The 25,983-nt window shown below is 36.9% G+C and overlaps 1 protein-coding gene across 2 annotated transcripts in view; it reads right to left on the bottom strand.

Annotated features, from left to right (window-relative positions):
- The window catches only part of LOC128555776 (uncharacterized), an 85,410-nt gene that overhangs the window by 21,050 nt on the left and 38,377 nt on the right, over nt 1–25,983 (bottom strand). For both annotated transcript variants that reach the window (XM_053539279.1, XM_053539280.1), the window contains exons 3-6: nt 23,644–23,765; nt 12,307–12,792; nt 6,900–7,097; nt 1,004–1,119 (exon numbers count right to left, since the gene is read on the bottom strand). In XM_053539279.1, the coding sequence (XP_053395254.1) occupies nt 1,004–1,119; nt 6,900–7,097; nt 12,307–12,792; nt 23,644–23,686 (843 nt within the window). In that variant the 5' untranslated portion in view covers nt 23,687–23,765. The remainder of the gene's footprint in view (nt 1–1,003; nt 1,120–6,899; nt 7,098–12,306; nt 12,793–23,643; nt 23,766–25,983) is intronic.

Below are 25,983 nucleotides of genomic sequence, written 5' to 3'. Positions count from 1 at the left end.
AGCTCTTAATGGAGCCAAACATTACCATCTGAATAGATCTAGGATAGGTCTATAGAAGGATTTACAGACCAAGATTGGTGAAGATACATCAACTAGTTCATAAGCAGAAGCTCAACAGTTTAAAGGTTTTAATATTTTTAGCTCTGGTGGTTCCTAAAAAATGCCAAGTTGAACAATCTGAACAAATCTAACAGAGGGTCATATGGACAATACCGACCAAGTTTGGTGAATAATCATCCTCCATAAACTCAAGAGGTCCATGCAAGGATGCTACAGACCAAATTTTGTAAAGATTCATGAGAAGTAGTTGTCTGAAGATTTTTTCCTATTTTTAGCTCTGGTGGCCGCTAAAAGAGGATAAGTGGGACCATTTGCATGAACCTATGCCTTGACACTACAACACTACAGAATAACTCAGTGTAATTCTAACAATAGTTTCAAGAAATTTAATCTTAAATTCTAAGTAAAAAGAGACAAAACTGAACAAACATTTGATTCAGAGTTATGGACCTTGTGTTATATGATAAAGGAGCTGTTTCAAGTCAAATCCATCAAGTAATAGCAGAGATAGAGTGAATGTGCATAAAACCTTAACCAAGTTGTGGACACCTGAGTAAGTGTGAGTAGAGTAGCTCTCCATTAAATTTGTTGGTCAAACTAAAATGACAAAAGCTTATTTTCTCTTCAATTTCTGCTGACAGTGAGGCTATCAATACTACCAAGCACTGGGTAGACCTGTATACCAGTTTGACAGCTTTACCTCATTAAGTTACAAGAAAGGCACAAACCAGTAGAGATCAGTCTAAAGGTCACTGTGACCTTGACATTTGATGTACTGACCCATAATTTAAAGCAGACATTCAAGTTGGTAACTTCCACTTATTAATCAGAAACTGTTTTCAGTATCTAGGTAATTGTGACTTCAACATTTAAGGCCCTGTCCTCTATAATAATTGGCAGTAAACATTGGGGCGGGGTGCATAAAAATAGTAATGAAATTTACTGAAGCATCTCCTATTTCCTTCAAGGTTTTATACACTAGGCAGTCATCACGATGATGAAACTTGTCTGTTCTATCTGCACGAGAACGGCACTGAAGGCACATCACCTCGTTTCCAACTAAAATGAAAAAAAATACAAATTGCTAACAGTAATAATCGCTAAAATAAGGTACGTTTTTTAATGTTTCATCTAGTAAAAATCCATTAGACAATTCAAAAGGTACAGATTTTAGATAGAAGTGCACTGAAGTGGAAACTAGAAATGTGCACATGTCCATGGGACACAGATGCCCCCACTACATGACAAAGGACACAAATTTTTTCCTAGGTCAGGGGCCATAACTCCTACAATACTGAATGAATCTGGACGCGAAACCCCACGTGCACAACCGCAAATGCTGACCACATTCCTTTAAACTTTGGTGACTCTAGGTCAAATACTTTTGGAGCTATGCGCGACACAACATTAAAATGACCAATCTTTAACTAAGTCAGGGGCCATAACTCCTACATGACTGAATGAATCCTGACACGAAACCCCAGGTGCACAACTGCACATGCTGACCAACATTCCTGTAAACTTTGGTGACTCTAGGTCAAATACTTTTGGAGCTAAGCGCAACACAACATTAAAATGATCAATTTTTAACTAAGTCAGGGGCCAAAGCTCCTACACGACTGAGTGAATCCGGATGCAAAACACCAGGTGCACAACTGCACATGCTGACCAACATTCAAGTAAACTTTGGTGACTCTAGGTCAAATACTTTTGGAGCTAGGCACGACACAACATTAAAATGACCAATTTTTTACTAAGTCAGGGGCCATAACTACTACACAACTGAATAAATCCGGACGCAAAACCGCAGGTGCACAACTACACATGCTGACCAACATTCCTGTAAAGTTTTGTGACTCTAGGTGAATAATTTTGGAGCTAGGTACGACGCAACATTAAAATGACTAATTTTCACAAAGTCAGGGGCCATAACTCCTACAGGACTGAATGAATCCGGACGCGAAACCCCAGGTGCACAACTACACATGCTGACCAACATTCCTGTAAAGTTTTGTGACTCTACGTCAAATACTTTTGGAGCTACGCGCGACACAACATTCTCGGAAGGACGGACAGACAAGGGCAAATCTATATGCCGCCCCCCAAAAAAGTGGGGGCATAAAAATTTAACAAATCTGAGAGGTCTATGCAAGGATGTCTTGTATCACATTTAGTGAATACCAATCAAGTAGTGAATGAGATAAAATTGTTCAAAGAGTATGAAATAAATCAATGCTAGTCTAATAGCACTACCACAGCATTTGATGATAAAACCTTTCTTGCTATACATTGTATGACTGTATACACTCAAGATGTATGTTCTAATTAGTTTAAATACCAGAGCTGCTTTTGAGAAAAGTGTATGTCTTCCACAACCAGGGCTCCGGAAATTTGCCGGTTTGTCAGTTTTGGACCGAAATTTTTACTTTTCGAACCAATTCGTGAAGTGAAAAAACGAAAAAAAATCGGTCCCATAAAAATGGAGAAAACTATAAATTTCGGTCTGAAATCTCAATATACGATCACTTGCCAAGCAGGAAATTGTTGGTAGCACCCTCAGATAATCAATAAACGTGTCAAACGGTCTGATTGTCACCTTGATAATCGGTCCGTAATTAGCACGAGACACAATCAGTGCTGGCGCGGCACATCTTTTAATGTTTGCAGACAGTCAACTGCAATGTATTAAACATTTTTGACTGGTTTCCAAATGTTTCTGACTGGATCCAAATGCTTTCGACTGGAATCCACTTCTTTTATTTAGAATCCGACAGATGGTTTATTTCTAAAGGCTATGATTAATCACTGGTAAAAAAAAAACCGGTCACTGCATTAAATGAGACATCACAAGGGAAACCGATATAAATAGCTTTTATAATTACTTGATTTGTAAAAATTGCATGATTCATATTTTGTTGGACCTCCAGTTGAAACAAGTACAGAAAATCGTCTTTGCAACCCGACTGTACAAAAAAAGAAAGAAAAAGAATGGACTGGCAAACACGATGATAAAGAAATCCGGAGTGGCACGTACTGTTTAGCAAATCGGTCTTTTAAAAAAACGCTTCAAAATGAAATTTTGTTTACATCAGAAGAGAACATATAACTTTATAAAATGTAGTTGCTTACTGAAGTACAACGCCAGTGAAATGAAATATCCGTGGCCAACCAGCGTGACCTTTTGGTATTAATACATGGGGAAATTTGATCTCAGCGTTCACATAACGTACATATTCGGTCCGCAACAGAGTATTCTTAAAATACTGAGGATGTTTTGCAGCTAGAGAATATGTCACTTTGACGCATTGTATTTTATAAAATTCGTCAAAGAATGAGGAAACATCACAAAGTATCTGCCATGTATACAGTACCGAAGTCATGTGCGTTGGCTTTTAGACTAGTTAGGTTCACGGTATCAATGCCTCGGCAATTTTATCCCTGCAAGTATTTTCTCGGAAAAACATCAAAATTTAAACAAAGTAACGATCACATATAACACTGAATAACTGTCTTCATTGTTTGGTAACTTGCGGTGACCGGTAAATCATTTTTAATGCATGACATGCTTATTTCTTTACTCTATCATGTTTTACAAATATGGTATATTGGTAATGCGGTGGGTGGGGTAGCGCCGATGTCATATTTTCGTTTCGGACCGATTGAGTTCTCAAAATTTCCGGAGCCCTGCCCACAACTGCCTAATCATGTAGATTGGCATTTTTTGCATTATATATCTGAGTCAACCATGCACCAAGACCTGTATCACTGGCATTAGTATTTTCGGTAATTCAAGGGCCATAATTCTGAAGTGCCTGTGCTGATTTGGCTAGTTATCGAACTTGGCTGAGGACTTAATTTGTTCCAAGTTTGGTGAAGATCGGATGAAAAATGTTCGACAGAGTGCGGACAAGATTTGTGACAGACAGACACACACACAATAACACATAGACAGACAGAAGTAAATCAATATGTCTCCCACCACATTGGTGTGTGAGACATAATAACCAGAATGTTTTTTTGTTTCTGAATGTTCTATAAACCAACATCATAAATAAGAGTTATGTTCCTATCTAAGTGCTGGCACTTAACTGAGAAACACTTGTGTAACATGAACTCTTTATGATTACTACATATGAAATATAATGAAAAAATCTCTTTTTGTTTGTTACAAACTTACTGACTAATGGCTCATTTGCATAATGTATTGAAGGACATGCATTATAAACTTTACTGTTAGAAGCTTGATAACGAGTAGTGTATCCCATCTACTTCTTAACAACAGAACTTGCCTCTTTCAAAATTTTTTTGCCACAAATACAAATGTATGACATCAATATGTATTTTGTGAAATGCCTGGTTCATTAATACATTAAAATAAGATAGGAATTATAGAAGTATTAAAGAGCTACTATCAGCTGAAAAAGCTGAGTTTTATACATAAGCAGGAGGCACAATCTGATTTGGTAAGAAATGTACTAGCAAAACTTAATGGTATAAGAGAGCTGTATATCTAACTCCCCAGCCTTCAATAGATGTTTTGTGTGTGTGCGTGTGTGGGTGTGTGAAATGCAAAATAATATGATAACTTTGTCAAAGTCTGACCTTAGTCTTACCTTGATTTCTTAAAGTAATATACTGACCTTAACCTTAAAGCTACAGTCAAAGGACATCATCTCACTGGTGCAAAAAATCTGTGCACTTGTCATAAAGCATCTAAATGCATGTCAAATTCATCTGAAGCCCTGAATACATCTACTCACACTACTACAGACATACATGTTAACTTAGAATAACAAGAGGGCCAAAATGGCCCTATATCACTCACCTGTTATCATTGCACTTAAGGACAAGAAGATCAAAGAATCATAATCCAGATCAATCAAAAGAATTATGAGAAAATATAGTTGAAATTTTCAAATAAAATTATTTTCAAATCAGGCCAGTAGTTTTATGCCCAAAGGATTACATCGAGCAAAATTTTGACTGATGAAGCCCAAAGGACAGGAACAACAAAGGGAAGAAATTAAAAGTAAATCTAAGTCCTTAGAAAAAATATCTAAGTCCAAAGGACAGGAAAAACAAAGGGCAAAATTTAACAAAAAAGAAATGAAAAATTCTTACAAGGTACAGATATGTCAAAATACACCTAAAAATTGGAGGTACCATACATGTTGTACCACAGAAAAGTGGTCTCGGTTTTTTACCTAGGGCCAATAATAATAAAATTACTTAATAAGCTATTTATAGTAACATAAAAGGGAAGTAACTGAAAAAAATTATTGTAGGTCAACAAAAGAAGGATCTGCCAAATATAAACAAGAGCACCGCAATCGACGCAAATGCAGAGCAATATACACATAAAAGAAGTCATATGACCTTTGACCCCTAAGTGTGACCTTGACCTTGAAGTGAGCCATCCAAATGCGCTCTGCACACTGTTTCGATGAGATGAACATTTGTGTCAGGTTTCTTTGAAATCCTTCAACGGGTTCAACAGTTACAGAGCAGAAGGGAAATTGCTAACCAACAGACATACAGACTGACAAGACATTGAGGCGATAACATAATATGTCCCTTCGGGCGTATAAAAAGGAATCAAGATCTTATGGTGATACAAGTTGTGTGCAAGTTTGGTTAAAATCAAATATTAAATGAAGCTGCTATTAAGCTGAAAAGGTCAAAATAGCTAATTTTGGCCCTTTCAGGGGCCGTAACTCTGGAACCCATTAGGGGATCTGGCCGGTTCAAGAAAGGAACCAAGACCTTATGGTGACACAAGTTGTGTGCAAGTTTGATTAAATTCAAATCAAAAATGAAGCTGCTATTGTGCAGACAAGGTCAAAATAGCTAATTCTGGCCCTATCAGGGGCCATAACTCCGGAACCCATTAAGGAATCTAACCATTTCAAGAAAGGAATCAACATCTTGGTTCAATACAAGGTGTGTTCAAGTTTGGTTAAAATCGAATCAGAAATGAAGCTGCTATTATGCAGACAAGGTCAAAAAAGCTAATTTTGGCCCTTTCAGGGGCCATAACTCTGGAACCTGTTGCGGGATCTGGTCAGTTCCAGAAAGGAGCCGAGATCTTATGGTGACACAAGTTTTGTGCAAGTTTGATTAAAATCAAATCATAAATGAAGCTGCTATGGTGCAGACAAGGTCAAAAAAGCTAATTTTGGCCCTTTTAGGGGCCATAACTCTGGAACACATAATGGGATCTGGTCAGTTCAAGAAAGGAACTGAGATCTTATGGTGATACAAGTTTTCTGCAAGTTTAATTAAATTCAAATCATAAATGACGCTGCTATTGTGCAGACAAGGTCAAAATAGCTAATTTTGGCCCTTTCAGGGGCCATAACTCTGGAACACATAAAGGAATCTGGCCAGTTCAAAAAAGGAACCAAGATCTTATAGTGACACAAGTTGTGTGCAAGTTTGGTTAAATTCAAATCATAAATGAAGCTGCTATTGTGCAGACAAGGTCAAAATAGCTAATTCTGGCCCTTTCAGGGGCCATAACTCTGGAACCCATAAAGGAATCTGGCCAGTTCAAGAAAGAAACCAAGATCTCACGGTGATACAAGTGGTGTGCAAGTTTGGTAAAAATCAACTCATAAATGAAGCTGCTATTGTGCAGACAAGGTCAAAATAGCTAATTCTGGCTCTTCAGGGGCCATAACTCTGGAACCCATAATGGGATCTGGCCGGTTCAAGAAAGGAACCAAGATCCTATGGTGATACAAGTTGTGTGCAAGTTTGGTTAAAATAAAATCATAAATGAAACCATGTGTCTGATGTAAAAAAATTCCTGTAAGATTGGTGTTTTAAATTATACATACCATTAGTGAAATATCTCAGTTCAGATCCATTTGCTTCTGCCTGCTTTCTATTGAATCCTATGTCAATGAAAGATTTGGTGCACTTGTCTTTTTTCTTTTCATAGTCTTCAACTTTAGATTTCAGTCTCTGTATCAGCTCCCTGTTTCTCTCAATGGCAACATCATCCATTTCCACACAAGCGCCTCCATTACTTATGCCTGTAATTAAGTTAGAACATAAACAAGAGGGCCATGATGGCCCTATATCGCTCACCTGTTATCATTGCACTTGAGGACAAGAAGGTCCTCAGAAAAAATATCTAAGTCCAAAGGACAGGAAAAACAAAGGGAAGAAATTAAACCAAAAAGAAAAAAAAATTCTTACAAGGTACAGATATGTCAAAATACACCTAAAAATTGGAGGTACGGTCCATGTTGTACCACAGAAAAGTGGTCTCGGTTTTTCCCTACGGCCAATAATAAAAAAGTTACTAAAAACAAGCTATTAATAGTAACGTAAAAGGGAAGTAATTAAAAAAATGATTGTAAGTTAACAAAAGAAGGATCTGCCAAATAAATCTGTTGACATAAATGAAATTTCAAATCAGTTTCTTCATTAGTTACGGAGATATACCCATTTTAATTTGAAATAAAGGGAGGTAATTTGACATAAAATCAGTCCATAGTTATCTACCCTCATTGGCTCAGTCCAACTAATGACAATAATGAAATTTCAAATAAGTCCTGTAAGCAGGGCTCCGGAAATTTGCCGGTTTGTCGGTTTTGGACCGATTTTTGACTTTTCAGACCGATTCGTGAAGTGAAAAAACTAAAAAAATCGGTCCCGTAAAAATGGAGATAAGTATAAATTTCGGTCTGAAATCTCAATACACGATCACCTGCCAAGCAGGAAATTGTTGGTCGCACCCTCGGATAATCAATAAACATGTCAAACGATCTAATTGTCACTTTGATAATCGGTCCGTAATTAGCATGTGACGCAATCGGTGCTAGCGCAGCACATCCTTTAATGTTTGCAGACAGCCGACTGCAATGTATTAAACATTTTTGACTGGTTTCCAAATGTTTCTGACTGGATCCAAATCCTTTCGACGGGGATCCACTTCTTTTATTTAGAATCCAGCGGATGGTTTATTTCAAAAGGCTATAGGTTTGATCACGGGTAAAAAACAAATGGTCACTGCATTTAATGAGACATAACACGGGAAACCGATATAAATATTTTTATAATTACTTGATTTGTAAAAATTACAGGATTCATTTGTTGGGGCTCCAGTTGAAACAAGTGCAGAAAATCGTCTTTGCAACCCACTGTACAAAAAAAAAAAACAGAAGAAAAAATGGACTGGCAAACACGAATGATAAAGAAAACCAGAGTGGCGCTGTTTATCAAATTGGTCATTTAAAAAATGTTTCAAAATGAAATTTTGTTTACATCAGAAGAGAACATATTACTTTATAAAATGTAGTACAACGTCAGTGAAATATCCGTGGCCAACCCGTGTGACCTTTTGATACTATACATGCGGGAAATTTGATCTCAGTGTTCACATAAACTGATAACATACAAATTCGGTCCGCGGCAGAGTAATCTGAAAATACTGAGGATGTTTAGCAGAGAATATATGCCAAGTAATTAACTTTGACGCATTGTATTTTATAAAATTCCTTCAAAGAATGAGGAAACATCACAAAGTATCTGTCGTGTATACAGTACCGAAGTCACGTGCGTTGGCTTTTAGACCAGTTAGGTACACGGTGTCAGTGCCTCGGCAGTTTTATCCATGCAAGTATTTTCTCGGAAAAACATCGTAATTTAAACAAAGTAACGTTCACACATAACACTGAATAACTGCCTTCATTGTATGGTAAATCGCGGTGACCGGTAACTCATTTTTACTGCATGACATGCTTATTTCTTTACTCTATCACGTTTTACAAAATTAATATGGTATATTGGTAATGCAGTGGGTGGGGTAGCGCCGATATCAGGATTTTCGTTTCAAACCGATTGAGTTCTCAAAATTTCCGGAGCCCTGCCTGTAAGTACTTACTAATATAAATCCAGTTTGATTACAATCAGGGGAGGTAATCAGATATAAAATAACTCTGGAACCTACGAATGGATTTGATTTGTCAAATCCAAGATTTATTGTTGTTGAAGAAATTTTGGAAGTTTGTATCAAATAAAACCATAAATGAAGTCTCTATATGGCTGCAAAAGCCAAAATAGCCAATTTTGGACCTTTAAGGGGCCATAACTCTGGAACCCACGAAGGAATCTGGCCAGTTCAAGAAAAGAACCAAGATCTTGTGGTGATACAAGTTTTGTGCAAGTTTGGTTAAAATCAAATCATAAATGAAGCGGCTATTGTCCAGACAAGGTTAAAATAGCTAATTTTGGCCCTTTCAGGGGCCATAACTCTGGAATCCATAATGGGATCTGGCCGGTTCAAGAAAGGAACCGAGATCTTATGGTGACACAAGTTTTGTGCAAGTTTGATTAAATTCAAATCATAAATGAAGCTGCTATTGTGCAGACAAGGTCAAAATAGCTAATTCTGGCCCTTTCAGGGGCCATCACTCTGGAACCCATAATGGAATCTGGCCAGTTCAAGAAAGGAACCAAGATCATATGGTGATACAAGTTGTGTGCAAGTTTGGTTAAAATAAAATCATAAATGAAGCTGCTATTGTGCAGACAAGGTCAAAATAGCTAATTCTGGCCCTTTCAGGCCATAACTCTGGAACCCATAATGGAATCTGACCAGTTCAAGAAAGGAACAGAGATCTTATGGTGATACAAGTTGTGTGCCAGTTTAGTAAAAATCAAATTATAAATAAAGCTGCTATTGTGCAGACAAGGTCAAAATAGCTAATTTTGGCCCTTTCAGGGGCCATAACTCTGGAACCTGTAATGGGATCTGGCCAGTTCAAGAAAGGAACCGGGATCTTATGGTGATACAAGTTGTGTGCAAGTTTGGTTAAAATAAAATCATAAATGAAACCACTATCATGCAGAAATTGTTGACGCACGGATGGACTGACGACGGACGAAGGGTGATCACAAAAGCTCACCTTGTCACTATGTGACAGGTGAGCTAATAAAACAAGAACAATCACTGTAAGTAATATATGTCCCAAAATGGCTTTGACACAAAAGCCTGATTGAATGCAAGCAGTAACATTAACACAAAATGTGTGAAAACTGTCTTTACAAGATGAAGCAGTCTTTAGTAATCAACCAGGAACAAATTTGCATCTCAAGGTAACCATGACCTTGACCTACAGATCTTTACATAAATCAACCTGTCTTTGCCGCTTGAGGCTCCTGCACTGAAATGTTTTTCAATTATCGATGAAAAACCAATTTTCAGCTCAAGGTCATCATGAACTTGACCTTCAAGCAATCAACCTTAAAACTGATAGGGGTCATTTGCCAGACACAACTAATGTACCTATGCAGTTTGAGGTTACTGAGCTTAAATGATCTTGATATATTGGCCGGAAAACAATCTTCAGCTCCAGATCACCTGACCTTGACATTTAAGCAACAAACCTTAAAATTGATAGGAGTCATTTGCTGTCTTGACCAATCTGCCAATGAAATTTGAGGTTTTTGAAATGAAGCATTCCGAAACCATTTTCAAGCTCACGGTCATAATAACCTTGACCTTTGTGCAACCAACCACACAATCAACAAGGGTCATATGCCAGTTTAGAAAACCTGCCTACCAAGTATGAGCTTCCTAGACTGAAACATTCTCAAGTTACCAATCGGAATTCGAGGGGATAGACAGACAAATTGTCCGATAAGTACATGAACATGAACAACAAAAGGAGTAATGCCCCTTGGATGATGATGTTAGATAACTTATGGTACTTCAAGTTTTAATCAAATCCGTTTAGAAATGACAGAGTACAAGAACATAAAATTTTAACCTGAAACTCTTAATTAATCGGGAATAATTCATTGGATGTTGATGTTAGTTCTGGCCCATGTGTCATATCTTATGGGTAATGATGAAGAACAACTATTTTAAAGGACAAGGAAAGCCTGAAAATAAGTTAATTTCATATAAAAGCTATCCTGAAGCCTATCATAACACTGAAAGAATTTCTTAAAATTGAACCACTATTGAAAAAGATATGACAGTTTGAAATTTAAGAAAATTACTGATCATGGTGGCAGCCATTTTATTTTTTGTAGTAACAAAATGGATGCCATTTTTGATAAAATATTTAGATGCTCACAACTTCCTCATTTTTAAGTCAATTTTGAAAATTCTTACACTTCTTTAAATGAACACCAGATGGAGTTAACATCAAAACAACATTGCCATTCCCTTTAAGTAAGTATTTTGTTTGTTTGTTTTGGGTTTAACGCCGTTTTTCAACAGTATTTCAGTCATATAACGGCGGCCAGTTAGCCTAACCAGTGTTCCTGGATTCTGTACCAGTACAAACCTGTTCTCCACAAGTAACTGCCAACTTCCCTACATGAATCAGAAGTGGAAGACTAATGATTTCAGACACAATGTCGTTTATCAAATAGTCATGGAGAACATACGCCCCACCCGAGGATCGAACTCGCGATCTGTAAACCAACGCTCTTACCTACTGAGCTAAGCGGGCGGGCTATTTAAATAAGTAAATTCATCAAATAATAACAGAGTCTGAGACAAAGTGAATGTGTATCAAAACTTTAACCAAGGTGCAGATGGAAAGGCAAAGGAAGGTAAGATTATCTTGACATATACAGTCAAACCTGTGGACAAAGACCACTCCTTGGAACAAGCAAAAGTGGTCTTTGTTCACAGGTGGTCTTTATTAGGGCGGAAGAGTCACTTCTCAGTTAGCCATTATCATGCTGATAAAAAGTAGTTTTACAGCTTCTTGCTTTCTTTATGTTCTCTGTATTAATTCGGCCGGTCAAACCTGCAAATTTTCAATCATGCAATAATTATTATGTTTGCTATAATGCGAAAGTCGTGAAAATTTGGCGGATTTCAAATATTATCATGCCAGAACGGTCCAGCTTGGTCGTTATTGGGGGGCAAATATGACCCTTGGGAATGAATTAGGCCGGTCGCTGATCGCGGTCACCAGGTGGTCGCTATTCATGGCCTTTTTATGAGCATTTTGCTAAGGGGGGACCAGAGACCAGTTGTTGTCGACAGGTGGTTGCTATTCACGGGTGGTCGCTAGCACAAGTTTGACTGTACTTCCTATAGTCAAGCTAAAAATGGTTTTGTTGAGTGTCAGACTTGAATGTAAGCTTATTTCATTTCCATATGCTAAAACCATATTCCATAATAAGTCTTTCTGGAAAATGAGCCACAAAATCCTTACCAAAAATAAAGCAGGTTGTTATCAAGATTTTAGGGTATAATACAGTTTCATTCACCTGTTTCTAAATTACATCCATTGCCAGTACTAGGTAACATCTGTGTATTTCCTCTGTCATTCATCCAGTAATCACTAAATCCTGAAACTGACTGTTGAACTGCACCATTATTTGGCTGCTGATCTTGCCACAATAATGGTCTAACTATATCTCGAGATCTGCTGCTAGTGCTTGGTACCACCTGTATATGCCCATTTCCAGGATTGTTCATGTTGTCATTACTAAATCCAGAAACTGACTGTAATCCTGCTCCAGAGAAACCATTATTTGATGGTCTTGTAGTGTCTGGACCAGAAATCCTTGGAAAAACAATACTGCTGTTGTGAGATTGTGGTCCTACTCCTGCAAATCCCATTGACATTTCATCAGCTTCCACCATATGAGCCTGTTGGAAATTGACTCCCACTTGCAAAGGATATGGCAGATCTGTCAATGGATTGGATGGATGAGTAGTACCTGGTCCGTACATCTGCATTCTAACTTGTTCTGAAATATTTTTATCATGTACGATTTAAATGGTGGATAATATTACATCTTATTAGAATTTAGTAATCATTTCAACAAAATATTAACAGCAGAGAAAAGATAATGACCACTACAGTAACTGTCTTTGTACATGTTTTTTTTATTCTAGATGAAATATTTCTTAAGATATTATAAAATTGTGAAACATCAACTTTTTAGCACTTCATGTGTATTTTTCAATAAGTGAAGGGACATAACTCTGCTTCACATGCTGATATTAAATTACTGTATAGCAGGTAATATTCATGGTGCCTAATGTTAGCGTTTTTTTGAAGAATTTTGTATTCACGGGTTCTTAATTTCGCAGAAACTACTTAGACCGCAAATTATAAACCTTGGTATTAACCAACAGAAATGGTGGTCTCTCTTCCTAGCCATGCAAATAATAATAAACACACAAATTTTGAGGTAGATTTAAAAAGAAAAGGATTAACATCGACACCAAAATAAATTACATCCTTAGCGGAGAGCGGAATACGTCTCACTGAACTACTGATTTTTGTTTTCTTGAAAATAAAACCAATAAAATGTTGTTCTATCTGATGTTTCTTTTTTAAATTTAGATATTTCTATGAATGAATAGAAAGCAATTTTCAATATCTCGGAATTGTATTTTTCAAAATGTCACCAACTTCTCAATTCAAACCATTAACATATGGTGTGATCGACGATCTTCTATAAGCACCATAAAATTTAGGATTTTTCATATTTCTTTCTTCAAAATACTATTAAATTCATATAAAATTGGTGGTGAATGTACCCCCAACATGAACTGACACAGTACATTACAATTTGACGCAAAAAATGTAAAGTAACAAAGAAAAAAGTAAATAATGTTGATGTGTAAAGTTTGTAATTGATTGGTCTTTCTTGATGAAATGTGTATATTTACGGTTACAAAAAATTGCAGTGTTTAGATTTTGTGCTGTCAATGTCAATGTTGACTGGGAATGTAGCGAAAAATTAAATCTCCGCAAATATAACCCGCTTTACAGTATATTAGTCCTATAATATTTTACAACTCTAGATCTATTTTGAGATATATGTGGGCCATAACTCTGGTCTTGCAGAGTGAAATTTAAAAAAAACAACAAGAGGGCCATGATCACCCTATAACGCTCACATGATTAAGAATATTTAAGACGAGTATTGAAATCTGTATCAAACATAATACGTGTGGTCCAAATCTTTTTGCTGTCCCTTACAGAAGCAAGCCTCTGTGGCGTACATGCTGCGTATTTGCTGTGTATATGCCGCGAACACAGTAGTACGCCAGAGGAGTACATTTTACATACACCGCATGCCGCGTACATGCCGCGTACTATTTCGACAAGTACACAGCATGTACACAGGAGGTCACTAGTACACTTCAGGTACGCAGCACAGACTCTGAAAATTTAAGGAGTACACTGCATGTACGCAGGAGGGACTTGTACAAGAAAATAGTACACTGCATGTACACCGCAGATACTTTGAAATTTGTGCAGTACACTTCATATACGCGGGAAAGACTTGTACAATTTCTTTTGGCATTTATACTTAAATTTTTTTTTTAAAAAATGTCTGAAGTAAACTTCATATACGAGGGAGGGACTTGTTCATTTTCTTTTGGTGTTTATACTTTGAATTTTTTTAGGTAAAAGACTGAAGTACACTTCATGCAGGAAGGATTTGTACATTTTTTTTTTTTTTGGAAGCAAGAACTTGATTTCCGAGTAATTTTATCTTAATAGCATAGAATAGTTCAGATTACTGGTATTCTGAACAATGAAAACTTGCCAAACTATTTGCAATGTTCATTTGTGAAGCTTACATCTTAGTGATTTCTGAGCTGCAGCTTGCATGCAGTGTAAAAATATATTCTTTTTCACTTTGAATTAATCCCGGAGCTTTCTAACTTGGATAATTGAAAAGCTTTATTTGAACTTCGTTACATTACATTTTGTAATACATGAAATAATTACCAAGATAATGCCTCAACAGCGCCCGAATGAGAAGAATTAAGCAAAACACCATTCTATCATATTTTATAAACTTTATAATAAAGGCTTTAATGCTCATTATGTTAACTCATTAAGGCCTCACCAAAGTTGTTCATCGGATTTGCCGCTCGTATATTTTCAGAACGTTTTTGGCTAATTGCGCTCGCCCCATTGGAAAAAATCAGTCCAAAATTTTTTGGTGCGCTACTTTTTACAGAAGTAAAAGTGTATAAATGCTTATATAATTCCAGTCATAGATTGTTCTCAGATGGATTTTAATCAAAATAAATACATACTACGCACACATCGTCTATAATAAATCATAACACTTATATTTAGTTGCATTAAAGTTGTTTCCCCTTGATGCAGTTACGCCATTTTCTTCAGATGTTTACCAAATTACAAGCTACAAAAATTGATTTATTTCATTGAAAAGTGGATGAAGAAAAGCATACTAATTTATTTGATAACATCAATCTACATTATTTTGGTCAGGGTAAATACTTATTAATGCATGTCACTTATCTTTTTTCTGTTTTTTTCTGTTCAAATGATCAGCATTTGCATACGAAAGTTGGTGGGGTAAGGAATTTACATTATCACAGCAGTTTCGCCACAAGAGTACACAGCATGTATGCAGCAGGAGTACACAGCATGTACGCTGCAGGACTCGGGCCAGGAGTACACATCATGTACGCCGCAGGAGTACACAGCATGTACGCCGCAGGACTCGGGCCAGGAGTACACAGCATGTACGCCGCAGGAGTACACAGCATGTACGCCGCAGGGGTAGTACACCGCAGGCTCATTTGCATGTGAAAAGTGTATGTGCCGCGTACATGCTGCGTACTATTTCCCGCATACTAAATTCCTCCAGCGTACATCCTGTGTACTATGTAGTCCACAGCATGTACGCAGCAAGTAGTACGCGGCAGAGCTCATTTGCATGTCAAAAGTGTACTACAAACGTACTATCGGTGTATGTGCGGTGTATATCCTGCGTACTATTTAAAGCCCTTGATTTCAGTACACATCATGTACGCATCATATACGCTGTATGTACACAGCAAGAGTATGCAGCAGGCCTTTTTCTTCTGTAAGGGCGTATCTTCAAAAACAAGAAGGTAGGTCAGTAGGTCAGGGCTAAGAAATGATTAACGATTAGTATTGAAATCTTTATTGAAAGTTATTGACATGGTCCAAATTTCTATGCAGTTATGATCGGTGTGCAAAACTGTATATGTCATCCAAATTTCAAGGCTGTATATGTAGATCAGAAGGTCAAGGTCCCAGTCAAGTGACCCCTAATTACTTGGTGTCATCAGGTAATTATAATTAAGCAGTCTAGGAAATATAATCAGATAATTTTTGAAGTATATTTTCCTATAACTCATACACAAGTGATCCCCAGGGCGGGGCCTCTTTTCACCCCAGGGGCATAATTTGAACAATTTTGTTAGAGAACCACTAAGCAATGCTACATACTTAATATCAAAGGCTTGTGCCTTGAAATTCAGACAAGAATTTTTTTTTTTAAATTTCCTATATATTGTAAAACTTGGGGCCCCCGGACAGGGCCTCTTTTCACCTCAGGAGCATAATTTGAACAAATATGGTAGAAGACCACTAGGCAATAAAACATACCAAATATCAAATGCCTTGGCCTTTCAGTTTCAGGCACAAGTTTTTTTCTATATAAATCTATCGTCCCCTTAATGCAAAAAGGTACCAAGTGCCTTCTTTATTCATATGCTCATGGTACCTTTTTGCATTAAGGGGACGCTATGTAAAACTTGGGACCCCCTGGGTGGGGTCTCTATTCACCTAAGGGGCATAATTTGAATAATCTTGGTGAAGGACCACTAGGCAATGCTACATATCAAAAAAGCCTAGGCCTTACAGTTTCAAACAAAAAGATTTTTAAAGTTTTTCCTCTGTAAGTCTATGTAAAACTTGGTACCCCCAGGGCAGGGCCTCTCTTCATCCTAGGGGCATAATTTGAACAATCTTAGTAGACAACCATAGGGCAATGCTACATACCAAATATCAAAGGTCTAGGTCTTGTGGTTTCAGACAAGAAGATTTTTAAAGTTTTTTTCCTATGTAAGTCTATATAAACCATGTGACTCCTGAGGCGGGGCCATATTTGACCCTAGGGGAACTAGAGCTATCACTAAAGGTGATGAATGTACCCCCAGCATGCACTGACACAGTACATTGCAATTTGATGCACACAAGATTGCATAATTATGTGGACTGTATGTATATAGACTGTATGTATACAGTATAGTAACAAAAAACAAAGTCCCATAACTATGCAGAATATTTATCTAAAAGAATGTAACATGCACCATGCACAACTATGGTTGGTACTGATCACTTGAGTGAAGTTTCATTAAATTGTGTGTAAGGGTTTGGTAGATTAGGCACGCACAAGATTGCATATGCAGACTGTATGTACATAGTATGTTAACAAGAAACAAAGTCCCATAACTCTGCAATTTTTGTCGCTGAAAGAACCTAACATGCCCCATGCACAACTACTGTTGTTACTGATCACTTGTGTGAAGTTTCATTAAATTGTGTCAAGGGGATGAGGAGAGATGGTGCGCACAAGATTGTGTCTATGTATATAGTATAGTAACAAAAAAACAAAGTCCCATAACTCTGCAAATTTTTTTTCTAAAAGAACCTAACATGCCCCATGCACAACTACTGTTGGTACTGATCACTTGTGTGAAGTTTCATTAAATTGTGTCAAGGGGATGAGGAGAGATGGTGCACACAAAATTGTGTCTATGTATATAGTATAGTAACAAAAAAACAAAGTCCCATATTAACTCTGCAAATTTTTTTTCTAAAAGAACCTAACATGCCCCATGCACAACTACTGTTGGTACTGATCACTTGTGTGAAGTTTCATTAAATTGTGTCAAGGGGATGAGGAGAGATGGTGTGCACAAGATTGTGTCTATGTATATAGTATAGTAACAAAAAAACAAAGTCCCATAACTCTGCAAATTTTTTTTCTAAAAGAACCTAACATGCCCCATGCACAACTACTGTTGGTACTGATCACTTGTGTGAAGTTTCATTAAATTCTGTCAAGGGGATAAGGAGAGATGGTGCGCACAAGATTGCGTCTACGGACAGACGGCCAGACAGACAGACAACCTGAAACCAGTATACCCCCCCTTACAACTTTGTTGTCGGGGGGTACAATAATTTGAAAACTCTTGGCAGAGAATCATTATATAATGCTGCATACCAAATATCAAAGCCCTAGGCCCTGTGGTTTTGGACAAGAAGATTTTTTAAGTTTTTCATTTCAGTTGCCATGGCAACCAGAGTTCAGCTTGGAATTAAATTCTTTGAACAATTTTGAAAGGGGACCAGCCAAGGATCATTCCTGTGAAGTTTGGTGTAATTCTGTTCAGTGTTCAGTGGTTTTCAAGAAGATTTTTTAAGGAATTGTTGACGGACGCACGATGGACACTGAGCGGTCACAAAAGCTCACCATGAGCCTTTGCCTCAGGGGAACTAAAAAACAACAAGAGGGTCATGATGACCCTGGATCGCTCACCCGAGTAATATGAGCTACATGTTTCAAATGTCAAACTGATGATTTTTAGAAGTTTTTTGGAAGATTTTCCAATGTACAATCAAGTAACCCCTGGGGCGGGGCCAATTTTACCCTGGGGGTCATGATTTGAACAAAGTTTGTAGAAGTCTACTAGGCAATGATACCGATCAAATATCTAAGATCTAGGCCTTCTGGTTTATTTTTAGCAAATTTATTAAAATTTCCCTATGTACAATCAAGTAACCCCTGGGACTGGGTCAATTTGACCCTGGGGGTCAAGATTTGAACAAATTTTGTAGAGGTCCACTAGGCAATGCTACATGTCAAATATCTAAGCTCTAGGCCTTCTGGTTTATATTTTAATTTTTTTTGAAGATTTTCCTATAGAAATCTATGTAAAATCAAGTGACCCCTGGGGCAGGATCAATTTTGACCCCGGGGCAGGGATCATCCAAGGTCAAAATTTTAGGGAGAAGTTGAGGAATTTAAGAAGAATCGGCATAGCATTCAGTTTCCTGCCTATATATATCTATATATCCACTTTCTGTGGGTCTAGCTGTAACTTATAAACAGTAATTATTTAAGGAAATTGATTCTTGCATTATCATTTTCATGAATTTCTAAATAAAGTATAAACTCAGCTATGAAAAAGTCGCCTTTAATTTTTTATCCAAAATTTACATGTCCGAAACTCGTAAATTTAACAGGTGCGCGATCAAAACGCCGTGACAATTTTCATTCACGTTTCGATTCTCGTGCTTTTATAATGCCCGATTTTTGCATCAACTTGTTCAGATTTATACATTTAATTTATTTATTTATTTATTTTTTGAAAATAATATCAAACTCGCAGATAATGGCGATCTTTTTACAATATTTTGCACGGCAGTTCTGACGTCCGCAAAATCTTTTTTTATCCACTGTACCCGAGCAATTCATTTACAGAAATTGACCGTAATCATGGTAATTGAAATAATTTTTGAAGTAATCTTTAATAAAATGAAAGAATAATATACAATTGTTGGATCATGCTCTCGTTAAGTTTATTGGCTTTTTACACGCTGACTGAAAATTTTCAAAATGGCGGCGACTTACAATATTTTTGATTGACACTGTGGGATATTAACACTACGATTGGCTGAAGTTTGACAGGCGAGTAGGCGGAGTTGACTATGGATTTATCGATAATTTAATCTAGAATATGCATCAAGTTTTACAACTTTAAGTAAACAGATAATTACTCGCTGAAAAACTCGGCGATTTGGATTTCGCCCGGAGGCGATAATTAGGCAAAGTGGCCGACTTTAAAGCGACGATATCGCTCAAATCGCCTTGTAGGATGATCCCTGCGGGGTCATGATTTGAACAACTTTAGTAGAGGTCCACTAGGCAATGCTACATGTCAAACAACTAAGCTCTAGGGCTTCTGGTTCCTGAGAAGAAGATTTTTTAAGATTTTCCTATGTAAAATCAAGTGACCCCTGGGGCGGGGTCAATTTTGACCCCGGGGTCATGATTTGAATAAATCTGGTAGAGGTCCATTAGGCAATGCTTCACACCAAATATCTAAGCTCTAGGGCTTCTGGTTTTTGAGAAGAAGATTTTTAAAGTTTTTCCTTTTGGTTGCCATGGCAACCAGAGTTCTGCATGAAATTCAATTCTTTGAACAAATTTTGTAGAGCTTCGCCCAAGGAACATTCCTGTGGAGTTTGGATGAAATTGGCCTAGCGGTTTATGAGGAGATGTCGTTTAAAGTAAAAGTTTACTGACGGACAACGGATGCCGGACGCCGGACGGTGAACGATCAGAATAGCTCACCCTGAGCCTTTGGCTCTGGTGAGCTTACAAAAAACCACAGGTGCACAAATTCACATGCTGAATAATATTCCTACATGGTTTCATGACTCTAGGTGAATCATTCTTTAGATATACACAGAAGCAACAAAACTTTTAAGCATTTTAACTGATTTTTTTTTCACTAAGTCAATGACCATAACTCTGGTCTTGAAGAAATCCTAAACAGAACATCACCTACACAACTTCTCATACTATATCACAATCCTGTTATATTTAAACACTCTAAGTGAAATATTTTTTGTGATACATGAGACACAAACTTTATGCCATTCATGCATATTTTTAACTTTATTAAGGGCCATAACTTTCATCTGACCAAAAGATCTCCAAACAAAAGCCCATGTGCAACACTTCACATGTCGAATAATATTCTTATTACATGTATGTTTCATGAGCCTAGGTCAAATATGCTAAAAGTATGTGCAACACAAACTTTAATATCCTATTATGCATATTCTGACTAAGTCAAGGATCACAACTCTGAGAATGAGGGGAGTACATTTTGAGATAAATCTCATTTCCAAATATACACAAGTTATGTACAAAATGACCATGCAAATTAGTTTTTTAGTTTCTATTTTTTACAAAATCAAGAGGAAAAATTCTGCTCTATAGTGACCTATAAGTTTGATGAAGATCCATCAATGTATAACTTTGTTTTGTGCGAATTTATGAATTTGAAAACAATTAAAGAGCAATAACTCTGCAGTTACTGAAGATGTTCTGAACTTCTGATGAAAGATATGTATGCATCACCAATATTTATGTTAAATTTCCATCAATGGATTACATTGTTATTTGAGAATTTCTGGATTGTAAAATAATCAAAGGGCCATAAATCTGTTATTGAAGAGATCCTGACAAATTGCTTGTGCATCACTACCCTATAGTGATCAATATTTGTGTAAAGTTTCATGAAGATCCATCGATAAGTTACTTATATAGATACAGTCAAACATTCCTATTTTTTACCAAATCAAGGGGAAAAAAGCTCTGCTTTTACTGGATAAAGGGAGATAATACTAGATGTGAGCAAAGGTCATGTGCTAATTAATCATTATGTGAGGTTTGGTGATTCTAGTTAAAACACTTTTTGAATTACAAGTACTTTCAACTTTTTTACCAAATCAAGCAGGAAAACTCTACTTTTACAGAGTCAAGGGGGCTAATACTATGTGTGAGGAAAACTCAAACGCTAATTTACAACTAGAGCTACTTTTGAGAAAAGCGCATGTCTCCCACAACTGCCTAATCATCTAAACACTAAGTCAGTGTTTTTATACTGTTTAGTCACAACAAATATACCTTTGAAGAGTAAAATGGCTGATTTTCAGTAATTCAAGGGCCATAATTCTGAAGTGACTACGCCAATTTTGCTAGTTATCGAACCTGGGAGAGGAATTATGGTCATACACATTTTGTTTAAGTTTGGTGAAGATCGGAAAAAAAATGTCTGACTTGGACTTCAGCATTTTTATGAGTCTAGGTGATTCATTAGTTATTGTCAAGGGCCATAATTCCGAAGTGTCTTAACCGATTTGGCTAGTTATCGAACCTGGCCAAGGTCTTATTTGCAAACACATTTTGTTCGAGTTTGGTGAAGATCGGATACGAAATGTTTGACTTAGTGTGCAGACAAGATGAATGGTTTTTGGTGCATGTTTGAGAATGAAGTCTTCAGCATTTTTATGCATCTAGGTGATTCATAAATTATTGTCAAGGGCCATAATTCCGAAGTGTCTTGGCCGATTTAGCTAGTTATTGAACTTGGCTGAGGTCTTATGGTCAAACACATTTTGTTCAAGTTTGGTGAAGATCGGATGAGGAATATTCGACTTAGAGTGCGGACAAGATGAATGGTTTTTGGTGCATGTTTGAGAATGAAGTTTTCAGCATTTTTATGCATCTAGGTGATTCATAAATTATTGTCAAGGGCCATAATTCCGAAGTGTCTTGGCCGATTTAGCTAGTTATCGAACTAGGCTGAGGTCTTATGGTCAAACACATTTTGTTCAAGTTTGGTGAAGATCGGATGAGAAATATTTGACTTAGAGTGCGGACAAGATGAATGGTTTTTGGTGCATGTTTGAGAATGAAGTCTTCAGCATTTTTATGCATCTAGGTGATTCATAAATTATTGTCAAGGGCCATAATTCCGAAGTGTCTTGGCCGATTTAGCTAGTTATCGAACTTGGCTGAGGTCTTATGGTCAAACACATTTTGTTTAAGTTTGGTGAAAATCGGATGAGAAATGTTCGACTTAGAGTGCGGACAAGCTTTGTGACAGACACACACAAAGACAGACAGACAGACTGGAGTAAACCAATATGTCTCCCACACCACTGTGTGGTGGGAGACATAACTATGTGTGTTTGGTAATTCTAGCTTAAACACTTTTTGAATTATAAGCATTTTCAATTTCAGACGGATAGACGGACAGAAGCACACATGCACATACTCAGAGACTGTGCCAAAACAATATCCCTATGCCTTCGGTGGGGGATAACAAAACCCCAGGTGCACAATTTCACATGCTAAATAATATTCCTGTAATGCATCATAATCATGGGTCAAATTCCTTTTGAGATACATGCAACACAAAAATATGCCTTTTTTATGCTTAGTTTTAACTAAGTCAAGGACAATAACTCTGGTCTGGCTGTGTGAGATCCCAATTAATACACAAGGTGCTCAAAGTCTTGTTCTTACCGGTAATAAGAATCTTGTAAGGTTTCATGACTCTGGGTCAAATTCTTTTTGAGATATACAGGTCACAAATTTGAATGGACGGACAGACAAGGGCAACTCTAAATGCTCCCCCACCCACCCCCACCCCTCAAAAAAAAACTTTTGGGGGGGCACAAAAAGTCTGAAATAACACTGTGTAGTGAGGCATTCCATTAAAACTACAGTAAAACTCAGATTCAGCAACTTATCTGGACAGAAGAATTGTGTCTCCTATAACCAAACAGAACCAACAATTCATAAAACATTGGAAAGTTAATGAACTTGTTCATACTTTGTACAACTAGAACTGTTACCTTTTAAACACTAAAAAAAAAAAACAGGTTTGGGTGCATAAACAGCCACACCTGTTGCCATAGGATGAATTTGTACTTATTAACAGTAACCACTAAATTACTGGCAGTTTTTTTTTAAGAAATAACTATTTAAAATACTATATGACATTTAATTCTGAAAACAGATCTGGATTCTGGATACATGTACAAAGTTTTTTATATTAAGCTAATTTAAATAAATTTCATGAGGATTTTCTACAGTTAAAGTTAACATTTAATGATAAAATGTTTTGTTGAAACATGTGCAGAGTACTTCTTTAATATCAAAAATATCTGTTAGAATTCTCTTACAACAATTTAAGTAACTTACCATGATATGCATCAAAATTTTGTCTGTTTTGGTCTCCCTCCATCTTTTGTTTAACCACCAAGCTGACAGATTTTGTCTTTATAAGTTATGAATATAATTTTCACTTTTATTCATTACAGTCTCTGAAATATATTTCAAGGAAATACATCAAGCAAATTCGATGAATTGGTATCCCCCGCTGAATGGGTCTGTGGTGAGAAATGGAAAAGAAATATATAACCGGACAAAAAGTTAAGAATGTTAATAAGAAGGAAATAATTTCATTACATTTGAACTTAAAAAGAACAGATGTCCTTAAAACAGTACAATCAAGCAAGAAATCTGGATCATGGGTGGTGAAGAGTGTGTTTGTGCGTTTGGGTGGTGGGTGGGGTGGGGGTGGGGGGCGAATTACAACTTCACATGTTGATAAATATTCATGGAATGATGGAAGGTTTGAAAACTGAAAAAAAAAAAAAAAAACACATTTTTTTTTTTTTTGGGTAGGGGAGTGGGGAGGTGTGAGGGCAACCATGAGGGTACCAAACTTCACATGTTGATAATAAATATCGATGGGAAAAAAAAATTGTTCGGGGGAGGGACTGGGTGGAGAAGCGAGTTGCGGGGAAGGTACAACTGTGCATGTTGATAAAAATTCATGAAAGGTTTGTTTAAAAAAAACAACAACAAAACAAAAGGCCCTAAATCGCTCACCTGTTATCATTGCACTTGAGGACAAGAAGGTCCTCAGAAAAAATATCTAAGTCCAAAGGACAGGAACAACAAAGGAAAGAAATTTAACCAAAAAGAAAAAAAAATCTTACAAGGTACAAATATGTCAAAATACACCTAAAAATTGGAGGTACCATCCATGTTGTACCATAGAAAAGTGGTCTCAGTTTTTCCCTACGGCCAATAATAAAAAAGTTACTAAAAATAAGCTATTTATATTAACGTAAAAGGGAAGTAATTAAAAAGAAAATTATTGTAAGTGATCAAAAGAATGATCTGCCAAATAAATCTGTTGACATAAATGAAATTTCAGATTAGTATCTTCATGAGTTCCGGAGATATACCCATTTTAATTTGAAATAAAGGGAGGTAATTTGACATAAAATCAGTCCATAGTTATCTACCCTGATTGGCTCAGTCCAACTAATGACAATAATGAAATTTCAAATAAGTCCTATAAGTACTTACTAATATAAATCCATTTTGATTACAATCAGGGGAGGTAATTAGATATAAAATAACTCAGGAACCTACAATTGGATCTGATTTGTCATGGAATCCAGGATTTATTGTTGTTGAAGATAAAACCATAAATGAAGTATGTAAGTCTCTATATGGCTGCAAAAGCCAAAATAGCCAATTTTGGACCTTTAAGGGGCCATAACTCTGGAACCCATAATGGAATCTGGCCAGTTCAAGAAATGAATCAAAATCTTGTGGTGATACAAGTTGTGTGCAAGTTTGGTTAAAGTCAAATCATACATGAAGTTGCTATTGTGCAGACAAGATCAAAATAGCTAATTTGGCCCTTTCAGGGGCCATAACTCTGGAACCCATTATGGGATCTGGCCGGTTCACCAAAGGAACTGAGATCTTATGGCAGCACAAGTTTTGTGCAAGTTTGATTAAATTCAAATCATAAATGAAGCTGCTATTGTGCAGACAAGGTCGAAATAGCTAATTCTGGCCCTTTCAGGGGCCATAACTCTGGAACCCATAATGGAATCTAGCCAGTTCAAGAAAGGAACCAAGATCTTATAGTGATACGAGTTGTGTGCAAGTTTGGTTAAAATCAAATCATAAATGAAGCTGCTATTGTGCAGACACGGTCAAAATAGCTAATTCTGGCCCTTTAAGGGGCCATAACTCTGAAACCCATAATGGGATCTGGCCAGTTCAAGAAAGGAACCAAGATCTTATGGTGATACAAGTTGTGTGCAGGTTTGATTAAATTCAAATCATAAATGAAGCTGTTATTGTGCAGACAAGGTAAAAATAGCTAATTTTGGCCCTTTCACGGGCCATAACTCTGGAACCCATATTGGAATCTGGCCAGTTCAAGAAAGGAACCAAGACCTTATAGTGATAGAAGTTGTGTGCAAGTTTGGTAAAAATCAAATCATAAATAAAGTTGCTATTGCGCAGACAAGGTCAAAATAGCTAATTTTGGCCCTTTCACGGGCCATAACTCTGGAACCCATGATGGGATCTGGCCAGTTCCAGAAAGGAACCAAGATCTTATGGTGATACAAGTTGTGTGCAAGTTTGGTTAAAATAAAATCATAAATGAAACCACTATCTTGCAGACAAGAAATTGTGGACGGACGACGGACAGACGACGGACGAAGG

Source organism: Mercenaria mercenaria, chromosome 3, assembly GCF_021730395.1.
Source record: "Mercenaria mercenaria strain notata chromosome 3, MADL_Memer_1, whole genome shotgun sequence".
Lineage (NCBI taxonomy): Eukaryota > Metazoa > Mollusca > Bivalvia > Venerida > Veneridae > Mercenaria > Mercenaria mercenaria.
Note: the sequence above shows the minus strand (reverse complement) of the source record. Positions and strands in the feature narration are given on the sequence as shown.